Here is a 22,772-nt window from a genome sequence, read left to right on the forward strand (position 1 = left end):
TTTCCTAAAAAGAAGTTTACAACTTTCTAATGGCCCTACGTTGCAAAAAGGAAGTATTGTTCTTGTAGACACTTAGGGCAAATGGTTTAAAATATTTTAATCTGGTATTAACGCGAGTATTTATAGTAATGAGCGAGAGCAAGACGGAAGAATCGAAAAAATCACTATTCCCAATCGATAACCTAACACGTAACCTTCAACTTAGTAGGTACAACACTAGATGGGTACAATGTGGTTTAATTAAAGCATCATTCGCCCGCCTACAATGTGCAATTGATTCGCAAAATATGCGATTGTTCACTGTTCCACTAATTGCCCCGCGAATACTTAAATACGGAATAATCAACCGCTTCTGCACACAACAACACATTTATTACAGCGAGATTACAGCTATACAATTGATGAATATCTTAACCACATGGTGGCTAGAAAAATGGTAACGTAAGAATGTTAAAAATTAAAATGCAAATTGTTTATGTCGGAAAAGAGCAACTGCTGAGTTGCTTGCCGGCTTCTTCTCGGTAGAATCTTCTTTCTAAACCTGTGGTAGAGTCACTTGACGTTTCAAATGTGCTTATAATAGGCCTACGTAAAATAAAATAATTTGAATTAAAATGACACGATCAGAAATCGTTTCATAAACCGAATTGCATTACGTCCGTTATCTATAGTCAAGGATTCATGAACTCTTATGGGATGTATACAAAAGTTAGGCGTTGTCTAAAGTTGCGAACCCGACTCTGCGGAGGGTAAAATTTAGGGGACTTGTGAACTGAAACGGGACACATTAAAAAAAATATTAAACTCAGTTTATTAAAAATAATTTAAATCCATTTGTAAAATGAAATATATGATAATACAAACACAAATACACATCTTGTGGCAAGAATCATAGACAGATTAGTTTATATGAGTTGCCTAGTAAAAATCGATTAAGGAAAGGAAAATGTTTGCCTAGGAATCTTCTCCGAGTAGGCGTTATTTACTTATAATAATAATAATATTAATATTTTTCATTTCAAGCATCAAGGGTCATATTTTTATTATTAAAAATACATGGAAATATCCATATAACTAGAAGATAATTAAAAAAAAAAAAACAAAAAACATTAGGCATTTCTTTTTCATGAAAACGGGTCGTAATAGTGCGTTTTTTTTTATACAGGAAAATTCCTGACGCATACCACTCCGTTGGGGGAAACGGAGTAGTTATGTTACTTGCGCCCACTAAAAACTCTGTGTTTCCCTAGATAGACCTATAAGTGAGAGCACGGGGTTCACTTGGGTATTCACCGCACTCTCGCCAAGGTTTTGACCCCCCAGTGCATGGCGGGTCCCATCATCAATGGCCTGATCGCTGCCAGATCCTCCGTGAGTGGCGTGCGCTACACGGCACGCCACCTTCTTAGGCCTGTCATTAGTTGGGTGACAAACTTACGGGCATTAGTCCAGCTATTCCTGGACTAAAGGCATTTTCACGAAAAAATTCTGAACTAATCTGAATTAAATTTAGAATAGAGCTAGAATTTACTCTAGATTAACAGTTACACACAGTCTACTTTTATGAAGATTTATTTGCAATTGAGTGGGTGATGTATAGTAAATTAAAATAAAGTATTCAATGTGTATTATTTATAAAAATATTCATTAGTCATCTCAGTACCCATAACAAAGGTTACGCTTACTTTGGGGCTAGATAGCGATTTGGCGTTGTCGTAGTATATATATATATAAAAAAAAAAAATAAGAATTGCATATCGTAGACTGCGACTAAACATGTGCAATATTTTGTCATGTTTTAAGCAAATAAATGAATTTGAATATGAATTTATCCCGAAAAGTGTACGGTTTCCGCGGGATTTGTGAAATGCAAAAAAAAAAATCCGCAGATAACTGCTACTGGTTTCATATACGAGTACAACGTGTAAATGAAACCCGAAATAATACTTCAAAGGTTTTAGAGGTGCATTATGTACTGTCTGAAACCGAAAACCGATTAGTTTTTGCGTAACCCACTGCTATAGTTTTTAAATCAAATACAGTCCTAGCATCACATGCGAAATTAAAATAATGTGACTCCTGCCATTAGGTAGAAGTCGCGTAGCGTAGGTATTATGCGCGTGTCGGTTCTTTATCTTCAATAGGGTTGTCAAAAGTAAACATTTAAAATGGTTTGAATTCGTTTGCATGGAAAAATAAATATGCGTCTTTGGATTTAATATTCTTACAGAGTGATTCCTTATGAAATATACGTCTTATGCATCCTACAAATTTATTTGGTATTTCGGTTACACGTTGTACGAGTATATATAGTAATTGCACAAATCAAAAACTATAAACTACCCAGAACCCAATTAATGCGCCATGTTTAAAAGCAATATAATACCGGAAGTTAGTTAACGACCGCGTCTTCCGTTTTGGCGGTAAATCTACCGCTTCCGGTACGAAGTTTGTCTATTACTCAGTTTGTTCTAATGTTTACGTTTATGAGGATTGCTTGCACAGACATTGCGACGCATAATAACTTAGCTAACAGAATAATTGGGTATTTTTGAAGTAAAACTTCTTTAGGCGCGATTAGGGCGTAACTCATTTTTTTCTGACGGAAGTAACGCTTACTTCAGACATCTGTGTAGTTTCCGCTATTTAAAAATAATAATTTGGATTGGTGAGTATATGACATATACTTACGCGAAAATCTGTAAATATACTTGTTTATTTATTACTTTTGTAATAAATTAATTTTCTGAAGATTGTGACATTCTATAATATTCAATGACAAGGTTACATTGACATGTGCTGATCTAATCTTAAATTTTCTACTCTCAACTTTACAAATGAAAATATTTATAAAATGTTAAAATGATATTAATGAAATGAAATAGTTAATATTAAATGAAATGTCGGAGTCACAAAAACATTTTAATCTTACATTAATAAATAATAATAAAAGGTTTACTTCAATTTTTGTTATGATCATCTCACAGAGTCACTTATAAGAGAAATTACCCTGTCAACACACTGTTTTACAGTTTGACGGAATTCCATGCCACCATGTGGTTAAGAAACGTTTGAAACAAGAGATGACTCATTGTTTTTTTATATTTTTTAATAGTGTTTGTGCCTACACTTGGAGGAATTATCAATTTTTATAAATTTAAAATGCATATAAAAATTTTCGGAACCGACAGGATTTTAACCTGCAACTCTCTGGCAATCGCGGCCTGAGCGCTTTCTCCTATTAAGCTACGGCTCTCCTACCTTCGATGCCGAAATTAGTATATGCCTTTCACAACAGTCTTATAGAGACTGTCAAATCCTGTCGGTTCCGAAAAAAAATTTATATGCATTTTAAATTTATAAAAATTGATAATTCCTCCAAGTGTAGGTAAAAATACTAATAAAAATTATAAAAAAAACAATGTGTCATCTCTTGTTTCAAACGTTTCTTAACCACATGGTGGCATGGAAGCGTCCGGATCCGCTTTCATATCTAAGACAGAAAAATGAATGTTAAAATGTAAAATACAAATTGTAAATGTTGGAAAAGAGCATCTGCTGAGTTTCTTGCCGGCTTCATCTCGGTAGAATCTGCCTTCCGAGCCGGTGGTGGAGTCACTACAAACAGACATACTTGACGTTTCAAAAAGTGCTTATATTAGGCCTACTTGAAATAAATGAATTTTTAATTTGAATCACCGCCTCCATCCTAAACTATCTTTGTATCTCTCTCTCTCTCTCTCTCTTTTTGTGCCTCTCCACTACTGGAGGTTGGACGTCAGCTCAGCGAACTTCTCTCGGTCTTGCGCCAAGCGAAACAATACTTCCACGCTTTCCACGTTTATCTTTGTATAGCGGACTATAAATATCTTGAAATCGTTGAAGTTTTTCGCAAACCCATTGTCGGAAATTCCAATTCAACTCAGCGGCCTTAGTTCTTTACAAACTTCTTATAATATATCGTATTCAAAAGTGACAACTATTTTATATGAAAGACGGTGAAAGACGGAATACGATTTTATGATTATCTTTGTTATATTATAACAATCAGTAGTACAAACATCAGAATAAAATGAGAGTATAGAACAATCCTATTATAATATTAAGGATTACATGTATAATAAAAAAAGCTTGGGTATGAAATGCTCTCACTTCATAGCTAAATAGAGACCACCGTCCAACGTTTGGAACCTTCCTACCTTTAGTTTTAAGTTAACGAATGCAGTAATCACCGGCACTAACATTAGTGCGGGCAAATGCGGGCCTTAATATTTTGGTATTAAGATCCATTCAAATTCAAATTCAAAACGTTTTTTTCTCGCAGACCTTATCACAGGCACTTATGAAGCGTTCATACGGCCATTTGACGGGCATGTTCATTTGACGGCCCAGTGGCGCAGTGGGCAGCGACCCTGCTTTCTGAGTCCAAGGCCGTGGGTTCGATTCCCACAACTGGAGAGTGTTTGTGTGATGAACATGAATGTTTTTCAGTGTCTGGGTGTTTATCTGTATATTATAAGTATTTATGTGTATTATATTCATAAAAAAATATTCATCAGCTTTCTCAGTACCCATAACACAAGCTACGCTTACTTTGGGGCAAGATGGCGATGTGTGTATTGTCGTAGTATATTTATTTATACATTTAACGTGTTACACTAATGTTAGTGATGGTGATAACTGCATTCGTTAACTTAAAACTAAAGCTAGGAGGGTTCCAAATAAACACGCAACTCGAATCGGTTTCTTCGTGGCATCGTACCGGAACGCTTAATCGCTTGTAAACGCGTCTCAGTCGGTAACTAGCCCCGACCAAACCTTCCAACCAGATCACAGAGAAAATTCGGAAATAATAAATTCCCAAATTTCCTCTGGCAGGAATCGAATCAGGGACTTTCCACTTATACCTCAGTAGTCACCACTGCACCAGGTAGGTCGTCAATAAGCCGCTGAGAACCGATTTTATCATCATGGAGTATACAAATATTTTTCCAACACATTAAACTTCTATCGATCCGATCTTCCAAGTCGAAGGTTTCCCTTGAAAAGTGACTTCCGGAAGTCGAAATCTTTCCCTTCATTTCAACTTCCGACCGCCATTTCCTTTAGCGCATGACGGCGTTAGAAGTTGATTTTTGTTATCAACAAATAATATTGTTCTTGCTCTCTATCTAGTATTATACGCTTCTACAAGAACTTGAGACCAATTGGTTTAAGAATTTTAGTTATTTAGGAGATAAATAAGAGATAGATATAATAGGAGATAGATAAGATTGACGGCCGATTGGCGCAGTTTGCAGCGACCCTGCATTCTGAGCCGAAGGCCGTGGGTTCGATTCCCACTACTGGAAAATGTTTGTGTGATGAGCATGAATTGTGTATAGTACAGTTTACATGTTTATATGTATAGTATAAGTATTTATGTAAATTATTAATAAAAATATTCATCAGTCATCTTAGTACCCATAACACAAGCTACGCTTACTTTGGGGCTAGATGGCGATGTGTCATGTGTGTATTGTCGTAGCATATTTATTTATTTATTATTTATTTAAATAAATAATAGTTTAAAAAAAACTGAAAAACACGCTTTTTATAGAAGACCGAACTGAAAAGTAGAAAATAAATTTTAATAAATTTAAATTAAGAATAGTGTTAAAAATTTCAATAAATATAAATTAATAAAAAAAAAAGCGTGGGGTGCATGGTGTCAATAGTTATAAATATTTTATTGACACATATGAGTAGAATGATTATTATTTTGATAATATCTTAAAAAGCACCCCACGCTTTTTATTATTTTTTTTTTTGATAACCAGAATTACTGTAGTTATCACAATGATTGAGATTGCTATTTACATTGTGATCCGCAATCATAATGATATATATAATGATTGTGATAGTTGATTTACTTACCATATTGATTGTGATTGCGATAGTGCATGAGAATTGCCACAGTGACTTTGATCACCACGTAGACTGTGATTACCATACTGATTGTTATTCTGATAGTGCATGTGATTTCCACAGGGACTTTGATTACCACGTTAATTGCGATTGCGATAGTTCATATCATTGCCACAGTGACAGTGATTACTATACTGATTGTGATTCTGATAGTGCATGTGATTGCCACAGGGACTGCGATTACCACGTTGATTGTGATTATCGTATTGATGAGATGCCATGATTATTCTATTGTAATTGCGATACACACTGTGATTACCGTTATGATTGTAATTGCATCAGTTAATATGATTACCATAGTGATTGTAATTACCATAGTGAGTGTGCTTTCAGCAGTGAATGTAATTAACGTATTGAATGTTATTATCATAGTGGTTTTATTATGAATTTAAAATACATATATAAAAAATTTCGGAACCTGTGACGCTCTGGCAATCGCGCCCTAAGCGCTTTCTCAATTAAGCTACGGCTCTCCTACCGTCGATCACACAATTAGTCGCTATAAGACTGATGTAAAAGGCATATACTAATTTCGGCATCCCTCCAAGTGTAGGTAAAAACACTAATAAAATTATAAAATTGACTTTGGTAATCAAAACCACTACGGTTTTGATTACCAAAGTTATAGTTATCAATACCATAGAAATTGTGATCTCAATTAAATCACGTACGGTACTTACTTCTATTATTCTGCGCGAACACCGCCACTAGGGCGGTAGCCAGCACAACCCAGCCCGGCTCCATGGCTCAGCATCAACCCGTCCTTGTCACACGCGGCGTCATCTGCGAAAGGTAAGAGAGAGAAAGATATATACAGTGTTAGATGGGCTTGCTTTTTTTCATAGTAATAATTGACGGATCAAAAATTTGGCCCAAATATTTGGTGAATATAAAACCATTGGGTTTAAACAGAGCAACGCTTCAATAATTCTTCACATGATATTTTTCATTGACGTAACAGCATTCTAAACTGAGAAGTCGAGCATCGAACTTGGTCTCTCTCGCAAGGTAGGCCGTAGTAAAGTCAAAGTCAAATATTTCTTTATTCAAATAGGCACATAGATGGCACTTTTGATGCGTTGATTATATACAAAGTGTGTACATAGCAGTGAGTAGTGGTGACAATCGTAAACTTAAAACTAAAGCTACAAGGGTTCCAAACGCGCCCTGGTTTAAGTAGACGCCCACAAAAAACTTATCCGGGTGTTCTTTTTGTTATCACCATCTCACATTGTCATTTGAAAATATTTAAGAAGGTTACACACCCAAGCTTTTTTATCGATTACGTAGTTCTTTATACTATAATAGGACTTTTCTATAAGCTTTCGCTTAATACAAACTTTAAACTTTTTCAGAGACATCTCCAATATATCAACTGGTAATTTATTGTAAAATTGTATACAATTTCCTTTATATGAATTGCTTATTTTGTGTAGTCTAGTGTACTGTACTGAAAGTTAATTTTGCTTCTAACGTTCTAATTATTGCAGTGACATTTATACTTATAATAAAACTGTAACTGGAAGATTTCTGTACATTTAATATATTTTGAAAATTTTGACCGGGGGATGCTTTATAAAATGAGTCCAAAACAGATTTTTATCTGTAATTTTTGTCTGTCTGTCTGTCTGCCTGTCCGTCTGTCTTTCTGCCTGTCCGGGCATCACATAATAACTACTGAACAGATTGAAATAAAATTTGGTATAGTGGTAGCTGATATCCCGGGCCTACATATAGGATACTTTTAATCCCGATAAACAATAAGTTGCCTCCAGAAAATTGTATGCAATTTTTTATCAATTTTACTTCATAGCTCCGTTAAATTTAAACCGATTTTTAGAATTCTTTTTGACGTGACAACGTCTTATAATTCGATGGAGCCGGCTGCACGCACGAAAAAACATAACGCATGCGGCGTTACCTCGCTCTGAGGCGTTCCATTAAAGGATTAAAGTGCAAGCCAGAGCGCGGAACGAGCGACAAAGAGGCACAGTCGGCCTCTGCGTTCGACATCTGTCTCTCTCCTACTTGAGTGAGCGATGCGTCCGCGTGGACAGCTTCTATACAATTTTTCGGCAAGGATGAAGTGCAGTGGAAAGTGAATGCACCACATTCACTTGTTTATAGCAACGATCTAACAATCTATCAAACAAATGAAATTAAAATTTTCTTTTGAAAAATGCAACCATTCTATCAGTATTTTCTTACGACGTTGTCACGTTTAACTATCGTCAGTAAGCCGACTTTACAGACAACCAATTTTTTATTTGAAAGTGTATAATATCAAGCATGTATTGTCGTATTTTAATAAGGACCTGATAAATATTGTCGGAGATACTTATTTGACAAATGTGCTCTTGACAAATGACAGCAAGTCGCAAGGCATATGGGACAACGATCGAATGCATGCGTACCAACCTTTTTTTTTTTTTTGTCGTGGTGGAAAAGCTTTATGGCTACCTCTGTCATTTTGGGCAGGACAGAGGTTATGTGGGACTCGTTTACCCGAACTAAAAACCACCACGGCATGTCCCTCTCGTTGGATTTATTGGACGTCCGGGGAACCCGTTGCACTCTTCCCAGACGTCTACCAACAAACCCCAACTGATTGCCAGGGCTACTAAGCTAAGGAGGAGGTGATCAGGACAGCTTGACCCCCCCTCAGACAGCAGGGAGACTCGTATAGGGACGGGTAGCTAGCCCAATAACTACCCGCCGCCTCCCACGGCAAGCAGACGTGCGGCATATTCCCGCCGTCTCCTTCCCCCCCGTCTACGCCGGAGCGGATGTGCGTTTACAGCTTCTTCAATGCGTACCAACCTACTAATACTATAAATGTACAAGTTTGTTAGGATGGATGTATGGATGGATGTATGTGTGTATGTATCAACTAAAATAATAAAAACTTACTAGCTCAGTATACCACGTGAAATAATAGTAGGTACAAAGCTAGCCACGATGATCATGACGTTACCATCAGATTTTAGCTTCTCGAGCTTCTCGATTAAAACGCGGACGGAGTCGCGAGGGTCCGCTAGTTTTCTCTCAAATTTTAATATATTTTTGTGAAAATACATTCATATATGTATTGGCTATAGACTGTCATTATTTTAGCATCTTTATTTTTTTACCATTTTAAAGATAGCTCTAATATTAATATAGATAGCTCTAACCACTAGGCTTTTTTTAAACAGAGTCTATGGGTTAGACAAACTTGCTAACAATTAGATTAACAAAGCATTTGCACCCTCGTGGATAGGCAAAAAAATAATCGAGTTTTTTCACCCTCTTTTTTGTTGAGGGTAGATAAGTCAATAATAATATTGACCCTCGAAAGAACTGATGATTGCGAGGCATTGGCGAGCACAGAGTTAGGAACATACAGAACCCTCGTTCAGCCATCATTGCATGCAGTGCATTTCACTCACTTCACACCCGCGGACCGCGGAATGTTGCCAGCACACGAACTTTTACCCATTTTATGGTGAACGCTTAGGTGGCGTCCATAAATTACTTGAGGTGTTTTTTTTTATTTTATGAACGCGCCATTAGAACATTGGAGGTAAAATAATTACTGTCAACTGCTAAATGGTATGACGTCACTAACTGTTGAAGAAACACTACTAAAGTGGATTGGTTTGTGATCCTTCAATAAAATTCAAAATTTATTTATTTCAAGTAGGCCTAATATAAGCACTTTTAAAACGTCAAGTATGTCTGCTTGTAGTGACTCTACCACCGGTTCGGAAGGCAGATTCTACCGAGAAGGAGCCGGCAAGAAACTCAGCAGTTGCTCTTTTCCAACATCAACAATCCTCGTCTTCTCGTTGATTGTGTGTTCTGATAGCATTGTCAGTAGTAATCTGATCGTCAGGTTCGTGAAACATATGTTTAGACCTCCCGTTTTGTTGAGAGTGGCGCAAAAGTTGTGTGAGTAAAAAGAAGTCGCAACTATGAGACAGTTGGGATGTCGGATAGACCTTTCAACTGAGAGATCGGTATGGACTATGGTAGCATTACACCGGTAGGTACGAGCGTAAATATAATTTCGTGAATGTTGATACGTATGTTTGTGTGAATTTTTGTATGTTCAAATTGTTATTGATAAATTAGAATGAGGTGTTAACTTATATATGAACGTAAAGTATTTAGATTAATTGTTATTATAATATAAGTATTTTGTTTATATATTGTGATTAGACCCTAAAACTACTAAAGCGGAGTGGCTTGTGATATTTTATAGACAAAAAGTAATCGCATTTTATCACCCTCTTCTAGGCTGAGGGTGGAACTGTCAATAATATTGACCTTGGCGAAGCTACGAACATGCGGTCGAGTGGAATCGAAAAGTAATTCAGCCGTGAAGAAGTACAAATTGGTTTTATAGAACACCCCCTGAGTCTTCGTAGCTTATGTGAAAACCTCCCCTTTGACTCCCCGATGACGACCGATTGCTGCAGTGTGAAGCAACTTTATTTTATAAGTATTTATGTTAATTATTCATAAAAGTATTCATCACTCATCTTAGTACCCATAACACAAGCTACGCTTACTTTGGGGCTAGATGGCGATGTGTGTATTGTCGTAGTATATTTATTTACACAATACCAAACCACGCTGGCCCAGTGTGGTTTGGTGGACTCCACACACCTTAAAGAACATTATGCAGCATCTCAGGCATGCAGGTTTCGTTCACCTTTGAGGCGAGTGATATTTTTAATTGAAAGAAAAGAGCTGTACGGTCAATTTATAAACTTAAATCACGTGAATCCCTCAGTGAAAAATTGAAAGAAAAATGTATACGGAAGCCTCACAATATATTTATAACAATAGAGTATTTGTAAGACAACATATTAAGTCTTTATAAACAAAGTGGATATACACAGTCGACTTACAAGAAATGGTCATAAATTAGTGACATCTGCATATCGTCTGCGAAAGGTGCAGAAGTCATTTGTGGGATTGATATACGCGTATACGCTTTTATAATATGATTCCTAAGGTAATTTTGGACCTACCAATGCATAAGTTTAAAGAATGTGTTAAAACACATTTATTACAGCGAGGTTATTATACAATTGATGAATTTCTTAATGACAAGGTTGCTTTGAAGCATCCGGCTCCGCTTTCATCTCTCACAAGATAGAAAAATGAATTGTAAAATGTAAATTGTTGATATTGGAAAAGAGCAACTGTCTTACCGGCTTCTTCTCGGTAGAATCTGCCTTCCGAACCGGTGGTAGAGTCACTACACACAGACAGACTTGACGTTTAAAAAATGCTTATATTAGGCCTACTTGAAATAAATTAATTTTAGAATTTTGAATTGCTTAAAACGCACATAACTTTGAAAAGGTGAGTGCTGGGATTTGAACCCAGCCCCCCGAAAGGTAAGTCGAGCCCTACCTACTCCTTAAAAGCTTCCCTTAAAGCTGTAAAACCAATAAAATAATAAATTAATAATGACACACATACACCCCTGTCTTCTATTCACCCCTTACCAGTCAACCCTCAGAGGTTAAGGGTTGGTTCGAATGCATAGTTTTGATAAGGGAAAATGGCGAGCACCGAGCATTGAAAATAGCGGATGAAAGTTTGACCAGAGTGACAATTTTAAATGATAATAGCCTAAATATCTATAAACTTATGTTGTTGCGGACTGCTTTATAGAACTTCAAAGAAACAACAATTCCGACAATTCCGATATACTTTCTACATACGTCCGTCGTTTGGCGTAACGTTTACCGTTCACGCATCGCACTCATCAGAATCTCTCAAAAAGGAATTTTTTTGCAGTTTTTTCCCGAGATTCCAAATGAATCCTAGCTAGACCGATTTATCGCCACCAAAACCCCTGTATTCTAAATTTCATGAAAATCGTTGGAGCCGATTCCGAGATTCCAATTATATATATACAAGAATTTCTCGTTTAAAGATATAAGATATAGAAATGTTATATTGGTTTGTGTACGCTTCAAAAACTCAAAAAGTTCTGCACCGATCGAGCTGAAATTTTAGCATGATATATAATCCGCATCAAGGATTGTTTTTATCTATTTATTGCATCAGTCACATATCCGCGAGTCTTAATATCTACGCAGACGGTGGAAAAACAAAAAATATTGTATATCCACAAATATTGCAAAATTAAACTTATATGTAATGTATTCTTTGTTGTGTTTCTCATTTCTCAACTATTCCATAAAAATGTGCTACAGCGAAGCATGGCAGGGTACAAGTAGTACACATATAATTTAATTGACGGCCAATCAGCCGTAAAAAGCAAAGTTTCTAAGATGATTATTTCTGATGTTGTAATAAAATGTTAGTTACAATTAATTTGAACAATAAAAAAAAATAATTGTTATCACAGGTAAATAAACGGGAATTATAAAAAAACCGTAATAAACGCGGACGTCTTAACGTGGGCGATAGCTAGTCATGTCATAATCTTGTTAGTGAAAACGCACCCTACTCACAGAGTTTGACCTTTGGCTGACTGATTGATTCTGCTGGTGCATTGCAAAGGGGCGTTTTTACCCCTACCTAAATAATTTTACCCCTGTTTTACCCCTTGATCTCATTTAGTAGGTACAAGGCTCTCTACAAACTACTTCGGTGCCATGTGTGATTTTCGAACGTGGAACACGTTTACAAAAAAAAAACAACCAGATAACGGTCCTAATTTTGTTTTTTTTTTAATGCTTTTGAAACTGCATGTCAGTCCTTATGTAACCTTGTTATTACTATTAACAAATAATCTAAATAAGCCACCACGATAATTTATTTTATCAATACAAAAGAATAAACGAATAATATATTTTTTTGGTAAAAAAATAATTACAAACAAATATTAATATCTATACTTATAATAAATCTGTGGGATTTGCTCCTTACATACCCTGCGAGGTATTGCTCTTTATGGGCTATGGTTTTCCACATACAATCAGCTTTGTACGTCAATTTATACTATAAAAAAAAAAAAAAGTCAATTTATACTATAAGAAAATAGTTCTACGAATCTCCTCGTTTCACTAAGAGATAATCATACCTCTCCATCGCCTGTTGAATAACTGAGCTTACGATGTCATTATAAAAGAATTCATCACAATATCCCTATCCCTACATACTTACTTTACTTACTTACTTACTTAATATTATAAATGTCAATGTAAGTTTGTTTGTTACGCTTTCGCGCAAAAACTACTCGATCCTCATGAAACTTTGTACACATATACTTGGTAGTGTGAGAAGTAATATAGGATACTTTTTATCCCGACATTAAGCTCGGTTCCTTTGGGAGAGAGGGTGAAACTGAAAGTGTTTGACGATTTTACACCATAACTCCGACAAATTGTAACCGATTTAAATAATTATTTTTGTATTATAGAGGTTACAATATGTGTTTAATTTTGCCCAAACTGTGGTTGGAGATAGAGGACAGAACTCCTCAGCGGACAGCAGCAAACTCCTCATTTAACTTAGCGATACTGAATATTTTTTTTTTTTAGATCTGCAACTAAATTTAATGCCACATCAAAAAACAAAATCTAACGCAGACGAAGTCAATCTATAGTAGGTATATACAAAACACTTTTGACCTGCCGTGATATTATAATCCTATTTAACCTCTCCCCTCTATTAGGCATAATACTTGTTATTGAGTACCGTTAGCAAAAAAAAAAAAACAAAAAAAAGTTTTTTGTAAAGAAAATTTTACATCACCGTAAAAAATTATGTGTGCCCGCGACTTCGTACGCGGTCTTTCGATTTATCATGAATCCTTCGGGAACCGTACATTTCTCCGGGATAAAGAGCAACCAATTTTGAGGAGGAGAGCGGGAGATGAGACACAGCTTCTATTTTAAAACTAACTACAGGATTCCCAACACTATTGTAAACAGACTAATATTTCCACAATAAATTTCATTGAATGTGTTAATCCACTATAATCTATCTCCATTCCAAAATTCAGCCAAATTGGTTCTGTAGTTTTGCGTGAAGTAGTAACAAACCATCCATCCATCTTTACAAACTTTCGCATTTATAATATTAGTTGGATAGGACTAAAATTCTTTGCCTTATTGGTCGAACGATGGTTATATTCGAGTGCAAATCACGTATTGGATATTTCTATCAAGTAACTGTTAGTTCCAGTCCGGAGTCTCCGCTCGCCTTTCATCTGTCACAAGATAAAAACAAAATGCTAAAACGTCAAATGTAAATTTTTGGTGTTGGTAAAGAGCAACTGCTGAGTTTCTTGCCGGCTTCTTCTCGGTAGAATCTGTCTTCCGAACCGGTGGTTGAGTCACTACGAACAGACTGACTTGACGTTTTAAAAGTGCTTATATTAGGCCTACTTGAAATTAATGAATGTCGAATTTTTGTTTAGAAATTGGCGGTGATTCGCCCCCATGCCTCGGAGAGCATGTAAAGCTGTCGGCCCTACGCCTGACCTTTTTCTCTTCGTGTTGGATCTGTTGTCCCATCTAACTATAAGAGGGGGGGGGGGGGGAATACACTTGTGTTGGCGCACACTTGTACACTACACTCGTATCATCCGCGTAGTATGAAAATCACACTGAAAGCTTATTAAAATTCAAAATTCATTTATTTCAAGCGCCAATTTATAAGCACTTTTGAAACGTCAAGACAGTCTGTTTGTAGTGATTCTACCACCGGTTCGGAAGGCAGATTCCACCGAGAAGGGCCGGTAAGAAACTCAGCAGATTGCTCTTTTGCAACATAATTTTACCGTTTACAATGAAAAAATTTATATATAATAAATTTTCTATCTTGTGAGAGATGAGAGCGGAGCCTGCTTCCAAGCAGCCTCGTCATTAAGTAATTCATCAATCGTATAGTAACCACGATTCATTAAATGTGTTTAACACATTGTTTAATATTACTGAGAATATAATGTTGTTATACTAGTTTTCTGAGTAACACGGTTATGTAGTGCTTCATAAAGATACTTTTGACTTTGACTTTGGCTTTGATAGTCTGAGCGTGACAAAGCTACTATATTTTTGAGCTCGTCAACGCTATGTTTCTGCCGACGCTACCCTCCATAGATCCCCGCGGTGTCTAAACTACGAGGGGCGTCACAAAAAGCAGCGTGAAAAAAATCGATTTGCAAAGTGGTGCATTATTAAAAACAAATGGATTTCTGACTGACTGGCGTCAAATTAGTGTGGTGAGACGTGGGCATTGTTATTGGAACTTGACACGTTATATAAAATGGCAAAGAGCGAGTCGGTTTCTCGATCTCGGTTCCGTCGGTCAAGTATTGGATGGTAGGAGACGAAACATTTCATTAATCATTTATCTGAACGCTCTTCGAGTCCAATATAATAAATTCAAATTCGAAAATGTTTTATGTTTTATACATTTAACGCGTTAACACCAATGTTAGTGATGCTGATAACTGCATTCGTTAACTTTAAACTAAAGCTAGGAGGGTTCCAAACGCGCCCTGATCTAAGATCCCACAACCAACTTAGCCAGCTGTTTTTGTTATCACCATCTCACAGTCAGTGTTAACGTTAAGTTTTTTTTTTATCATACATGTAATCCTTAATAATATAAGAGTATTTTTCCAAAAGCTTAAGTTTTATATAAACTTTGAACTTATTGAGAGACATCTCAAGGATTTCATCTGGTAATTTGTTAATAAAATGATATAAAATTACCCTTAAATGAATTACTAATTTTATGCAGCCTAGTAAACTGCACTACAAGTTTATTTTTACTTCTAATATTAATACTGGTACAGTCCACTTTCTTTTAAAAAAAAATTATATTTTTATGTACATAAATTTAATTTTCAAATATAAATAAATAAATATACTACGACAATACATTCGCCATCTAGCCCCAAAGTAAGCGTAGCTTGTGTTATGGGTACTAAGATGACTGATGAGTAGTTTTTAATAAAAATATACATAAATACTTATGTATACATATAAAAACCCAGACACTGAAAACCAGTCATGTTCATCACACAAACATTTTCCCATTGTGGGAATCGAACCCACGGCCTGGGACTCAGAAAGCTGGGTCGCTACCGACTGCGCCAATCGACCGTCAAAATAAAATATGTATTGATTATTTACCGTCATATCTTCAGAGTAATGTTGGGACTGCCTTGAAAGTGTAGTGCGACTGCTATGTTTGCGGATAACCGAGTTGATTTCGCAATTATTAGAAAAATATCGTGTCCCTCAAACGTAGGATCGAGAGCAGATCCAATATTGTTCTGAAGGTTTTAACTGACCGACATGATAGTGTTTTCAAAGCGCACTGGATGTCAGCTTTAGACTGTAGTAACATTAATTATATTAACTAACAAAGATATTAAGTTTATTGTGAATTACTAACAAAGTCAAATTCAAAGTCAAATATTTATTTATTCCAATATGCACATAGATGGCACTTTTGATGCGCACATTACGTGTAAAATATGACATAGGAGTGAGTAGATACAACAAACTTAGTCTTTTTTTTTGTTATCACCATCTCACATTGTCATTTAAAACTATTAAAGAAGCAACCTGGTAAGAGCAATAAATTACACCCAAGCATTTTTATCGTTGACGTAGTCCTTATTACAGATGTAAAACAGATGGACTCTTATTCTCAATATAAAAAAACAATAATAAATGAAATAAGGCGGTGATAGCGCATTGGGCAGGAGATCAACTTCCCTATCGGGGGGCCAAGTTCGAATCCCAGCACGCACCTCCAACTTTTCTAAGTTATGTGCGTTTTAAACAACATAAATATCACTTGCTTCGACGGTAAAAGAAAACGTCGTGAGGAAACCTGCATGCCTGAGAGTTCTACAAAATGATCTCAAAGGTGTGTGGAGTCCACCAATCCGCACTGGGCCAGCGTGGTGGACTACGGCCTTAACCCCCTCTCATTGTGGGAGGAGACCCGTACCTTTCAGTGGGACGGTAATAAATAAATATACTGCGACAATACACACATCGCCATCTGGTCCCAAAGTAAGCGTAGCTTGTGTAATGGTTAACTAAGATAACTGATCAATTATTGACGTGACAACGTCTTATAATTCGATGGAGCCGGCTGCACGCACGAAAAAACATGACGTATGTGGCGTTACCTCGCTCTGAGGCGTTCCATTCAAGGCTTGAAGGGCAAGCGAGAGCGCGGAACGAGCGACAAAGAGGCACAGTCGGCCTCTGCGTTCGACATCTGTCTCTCTCCTGCTTGAGTGAGCGATGCGTCCGCGTGGACAGCTTCTATACAATAATACATTTACATGTTTTCGGCAAGGATGAAGTGCAGTGAAAAGTGAATGAGGTGTCAATTGTTTATAGCAACGATAATATCTATCAAACGAGTAAAATTAAAATTTTCTTTTGAAAAATGCAACCATTCCATCAGTGTTTTCTTACGACGTTGTCACGTTCAACTATCGTCAGTAAGCCGACTTTACAGACAACCTATTTTTTTTATTTTATGAATAATATGCATAAATACTTATAATATACTAGCTGTTGACCGCGACTTCGTCTGCGTTTGATTTTGTTTTTAAAGTATTCAGTATCGCTAAGCCTTAAATGAGTATAGTAGTATATATATATAACATGTGACTGTCAATTAATTATAGACAAATAATTTGCAATAAAATAAAATTGCGACTATAATTAAAGATCTAAGCTATCTCTAAAGTTGGACCAGACTGCTCACGTTGTGCCAATTTAATTTAAAATCGGTTAAGTAGTTTAGGAGTCCATCGCGGACGAACATCGTGACAGGAGATTTATATATATTAAGATAGATAAACACCCAGACACTGAAAAACATTCATGTTCATCACACAATTATTGTCCAGTAGTGGGAATCGAACCCACGGCCTTGGACTCATAAAGCAGGGTCGCTGCCCACTGCGCGAATCGGCCGTCAATTATCATGATAATAAATTCGCGGATAACATGTTCACTGTCACTTATTGTTGAATAATAATGTTTCAACTATTTTTTTTACATCTCGCCACAATCACTTCTCCCGCCCCGAAACGATAAACAAATTTAAAATTAGACCTTCTTCATACACCCACCCCGCGAGGGATTTGCTAATATAATCCTTTGACAATCAAAAACGCCATGGGAAATAAATTAAATGTCGGTTCCCGCGAAAAAAGGGACGCTCCGAATATGCCGTGGAAGCTCTTTTATCTACCCTCGTACCCCCTTAAAAAGTACAGCCAGCGATTACTTCAGGTCACATGACGGGATTAAAAGATCAGTGTACAAATACGCAGATTTTTCGTAAAAAAGGGACAAACTAGGATGTACAAGTCTCAAACCAATTAGTGAATGCTTTTTAAACCCTCGACGCAAAACTGCGGGTTGCGATAAGTTTTACTTGCGCGCGTGTGTGTGTGTGTGTGTATGTATGTGTGCGTGTGCGTGCGTGTGTGTTTGTGTGTGTATATGGCTATCAAATGAATAGTAGAATACTTAAAATGGCCGTTACTACAAAAATCATTCAAGGGCAATTGTATGTTATTTTATAACAAATTACCAAATTAAATCTTTGTGATGCCTCTCAATAAGTTCAAAGTTTATATAAAACGTAAGCTTACGGAAAAATCCTATTATAATATTAAGGATATTGCTCTAGCTTCATAGCTAAATAAATTTACTGTGACATGGTGATTACAAAAAAAAAATTACCCGGCTAAGTTTGTTGTGGGCTCAACAAACTTAAAACAATGTATTGTTTTATTTATAATTTCGTATAGAATTGTAAAAACTAGACTTCATTCATTCATACATTCATTAATACCTCTATAATAGACAAGACATTATATCAATATCAAATCGTTGTATCCCACATCATAGCTCTGCCCCCATGGGGTCATAGTACCCCATTACAACACTTCCGGCTGCCCGCGGACCCCACGACACGCGTTTGACATAAATTAGGGAGATATACCATGGTTTATGATACTCATGGGGAAAAAATTATATAAATTATTGTTAAATTTACTATACCTAGTTATTCGGCTAACATTATTAACTTAGTGGCAAAAAAAAGAAACACTTTATTGCACGCATATACCCTTGCATACAGGAAAAGAAACAGTAAAGAGTATACAGTAAACAATGTAGACATGCAATGGCGGCCTTATTGCTGCAAGCAATCTCTTACAGGCAACCTTTGTAGACAGGACTTTCAGCAAGAGAACGGGATAGTGCCAAGAGTGTTGATAGATATACATAAATACCAAAATGTATAGATACAAATACATAGATAATTCAAATAAATGTACGTAATATATAAATATAAATAAATAAATAAATAAATATACTAGGACAGTACACACATCGCCATCTAGCCCCAAAGTAAGCGTAGCTTGTGTTATGGGTACTAAGACAACTGATGAATATTTTTATGAATAACATACATAAATACTTAAAATATACATATAAACACCCAGACACTGAAAATATACATGCTCATCACACAGACATTTTCCAGTAGTGGGAATCGAACCCACGGCCTGGGGCTCAGAAAGCAGGATCGCTGCAAACTGCGCCAATCGGCCGTATATAATATATTTTCACAACTGGAAAATGTTTGTGTGATGAACATGAATGTTTTTCAGTGTCTGGGTGTTTATCTGTATATTATAAGTATTTATGTGTATTATATTCATAAAAAAAAATATTCATCAGCTATCTTAGTACTCATATCACAAGCTACGCTTTCTTTGGGGCTAGATGGCGATGTGTGTATTGTCGTAGTATATTTATTTATTTATTTAACTTAAGAACGCGGCGCTCACCGTTGCGCCGTTTTTCTTGTTAATTTCTACTACATACTTTTTAGCTACAGATTTAATTTGACCTTTAAATTTGATATTGACTTTCGGTTCGCTTTTGAGTTGATTGAAAAAAAAATTACGATTAACAAGCGAATGTCTCTTTATCTGTACCACTTTCTTTGATGCACGGTTCCGCCACGTGGCTGTCACGTGCCGATCACGCGCCGGTCACGTGCCGGTACCGGTGTCGTTATGCCAAACGTCAGTCAGTCAGTCGGTTGCGTAGAGGGGTCGACTTAAGTGAAAAGCGAAGATAATTTTTCATCCCCTTCGATTATGCTCGGTAGGTTTTTCGATTGGATCAATTTGGATTAAACTTTTGTGTTTCTGATAGGCACAACGTCAAAACATGTCAGCGGCAAGTCGCGGACAAATCGCCGACATGTTTTATTTAAATTTATACAGACTTTTACCTAAATCAGGGACAGTAGATTTTAAATTACACCATTACATACATTTATTACATATAAGTTGTGAGGAACGCATTTGTTTGTATAATTATTATAGTAATTACTTTACATTATAAAACTCTATGTACCTACATTATTGTGAATAAATTATTATTATTATATATATTTTTTTAAAATAGGCCAAGAGAAATCGATCAAAATAATAATTGTTTTTTTTTTAAATTTATTTTACGGCCATGGATTCAAGTCCTTTAAGGCCTTTCAAATAATATTAAATAATAATTGTGAAACGATGGTATCCTAGAGAATAAACAAAAAGAAGGGGCAGACCACAGACAAATGGGATGATGACATTTTGTGGTAGCGGCCATCTTGTACTGATTTTCATGAAAAAGCTTAGATCACTCCTAATTAATTCACCTTTCAAACAAAACCAAAATCGGTTAATCCGTTTGGGAAATACGATGCCACAGACACACACAGAAACAGACACGTCAAATCAATAGTTAGGGAGTTGTGAAAAAAATATTTAATCCGCCATTTCGTGGCGGCGGCCATCTTGGACTGATTTTCATCTAATAGCTTAGAGCGGACCTGACTAATTCACCTTTCAAACAAAAACAAAACCAAAATCGGTTCATCCGTTTGGGAAATACGATGCCACAGCTACAAAATTGGACAGACTGTCACAGAAGACACAAACACAAAGAAACGTCAAACTTATAACACCCCGTCGTTTTTGCGTTGTGTGTATGGAGGGTAGAGGTAAGGAGAGTCATCTTATATGGGAGAAAAGTTGAAAAAGTGTCCAGTTGTTGCGCTAAATAACAGTTCAAAAATCCTCCACAATGGCGCTGGTGGATGCACAGGGTATGGTATGAATGTAGCAATCGTAGATGAATTGAAGTATGCCGAGTTAAAAAATTTAATGTCATTATCGACTAAAGTAGTTAATTATTGAGAATTTCAACAACTTACGTTGTACAAAATATTGTGGTAAATATAACCTTACTTCCTTGTATCTCCATACTTCCTTGTTTATTTTTCAAGCCTACTCTAACAATATTTATATTTGGCGCTTCTTTTAAGAGTTACCCTGATGCAAATGTGGCGCCATCCTAATTTAATACATTTTGACGACACTTTTTCATATACACAGATGACTCTCCTTACCTCTACCCTCCATAGTTGTGTGTTAAAAAGAGCGTTGTGTGCAGTATTTAATGAAAGGTTTAACAATAGCGTTACTTTAACAAGTTCAACGGCTAACTACGATCGCTGTGTTAGATTAACTGACATTGATGCATTATAAGGCACTAACTAACCTACAACCTACGCCGATAAGGGAATAGAATTTTAATTAGCCACTCGGTGTATAGTTAAGGTGCTTTAAAGTGATGACCTACGGTTCCAAAACATGGTCGCAAACTATCGGCCTCATAAGAAGACTTCAGAGTCACTAACTTTGAACATTCGAAGCAAAAATAAACTTGCAGTGCAATATACTAGACTACATAAAATAAGCAATTCATTTAAAGGAAATTGTATACTAATGTAATATAATTTTACAATAACTTGCCAGTTGATATATTGGAGATGTCTCTGAAAAAGTTCAAAGTTTGTATTAAACGTAAGCTTATAGAAATGTCCTATTTTAGTATTAAGGACTACGTCAACGATAAAAATGCTTGGGTGTAAATTATTGCTCTAACCAGGTTGCTTCTTTAATAGTTTTTAAAGGACAATGTGAGATGGTGATAACCAAAAAAAATAACAACGGGCTAAGTTTGTTGTGGGCTTCTTCTTAGACCAGGGCGCATTTGGAACCCTCGTAGCTTTAGTTTTAAGTTGACGAATTTATTTATCGCCATCAACACACTCCTATGTCATTACATGTAAAGTAATGCACGCATCAAAAGTGCCATCTATGTGCCTCTTTGAATAAAGAAATATTTGACTTGACTTTGACTTTGACTAAGCTGGCGATGGAGAGAGCTATGCAGCAATTTTAAATGACAATGTGAGATGGTGATAACAAAAAAAAGACACCCGGTTAAGTTTGTTGTGGGTTTCTTAGACCAGGACGCGTTGAGAAACCTCGTAGCTTTAGTTTTAAGTTTACGAATATGGTTATCGCCATCATCTCACTACCGTGTACTTCTCATGTAACGTACGCATCAAAAGTGCCACCTATGCTTACTTGAATAGAGATATTTTTGACTTTGACTTTGACTATGCTCGGAGTATCTTTGCCTGATCAAATCAGAAATGAGGAGATCCGTAGAAGAACTGGTTCTTCTTCTCTTCCCCGCCCATTGCCACTTCAGTTCGCGAAGCTGAAGTGGCAATGGGCGGGGCGTATAGCTCGGAGAAAGGATGGACGTTGGGGTCCCAAGGTGCTGGAATGGCAGCCACGCACTGATAAGAGCAGCGTTGGTCGACCCCCAGAGAGGTGGACGGAGGGCATTAAGCGCGTGTTTAAAAAAAAATTAGATGTTTGAAATTTAAATAAAAGTTTTCTATGAAAGTTTTCA

At 36.4% G+C, this 22,772-nt stretch overlaps 1 protein-coding gene across 1 annotated transcript in view; it reads right to left on the reverse strand.

The window, feature by feature from the left end:
• LOC120635602 (lachesin-like) overlaps positions 1–22,772 on the reverse strand; it is a 177,895-nt gene that overhangs the window by 28,373 nt on the left and 126,750 nt on the right. The window contains exon 2 of the mRNA XM_039906617.1: positions 6,648–6,750. Coding sequence (XP_039762551.1) covers positions 6,648–6,711 — 64 coding nt within the window. The 5' untranslated portion in view covers positions 6,712–6,750. The remainder of the gene's footprint in view (positions 1–6,647; positions 6,751–22,772) is intronic.

This window comes from Pararge aegeria, chromosome 27 (genome assembly GCF_905163445.1).
Source record: "Pararge aegeria chromosome 27, ilParAegt1.1, whole genome shotgun sequence".
In the NCBI taxonomy this organism is placed as follows: Eukaryota; Metazoa; Arthropoda; class Insecta; order Lepidoptera; family Nymphalidae; genus Pararge; species Pararge aegeria.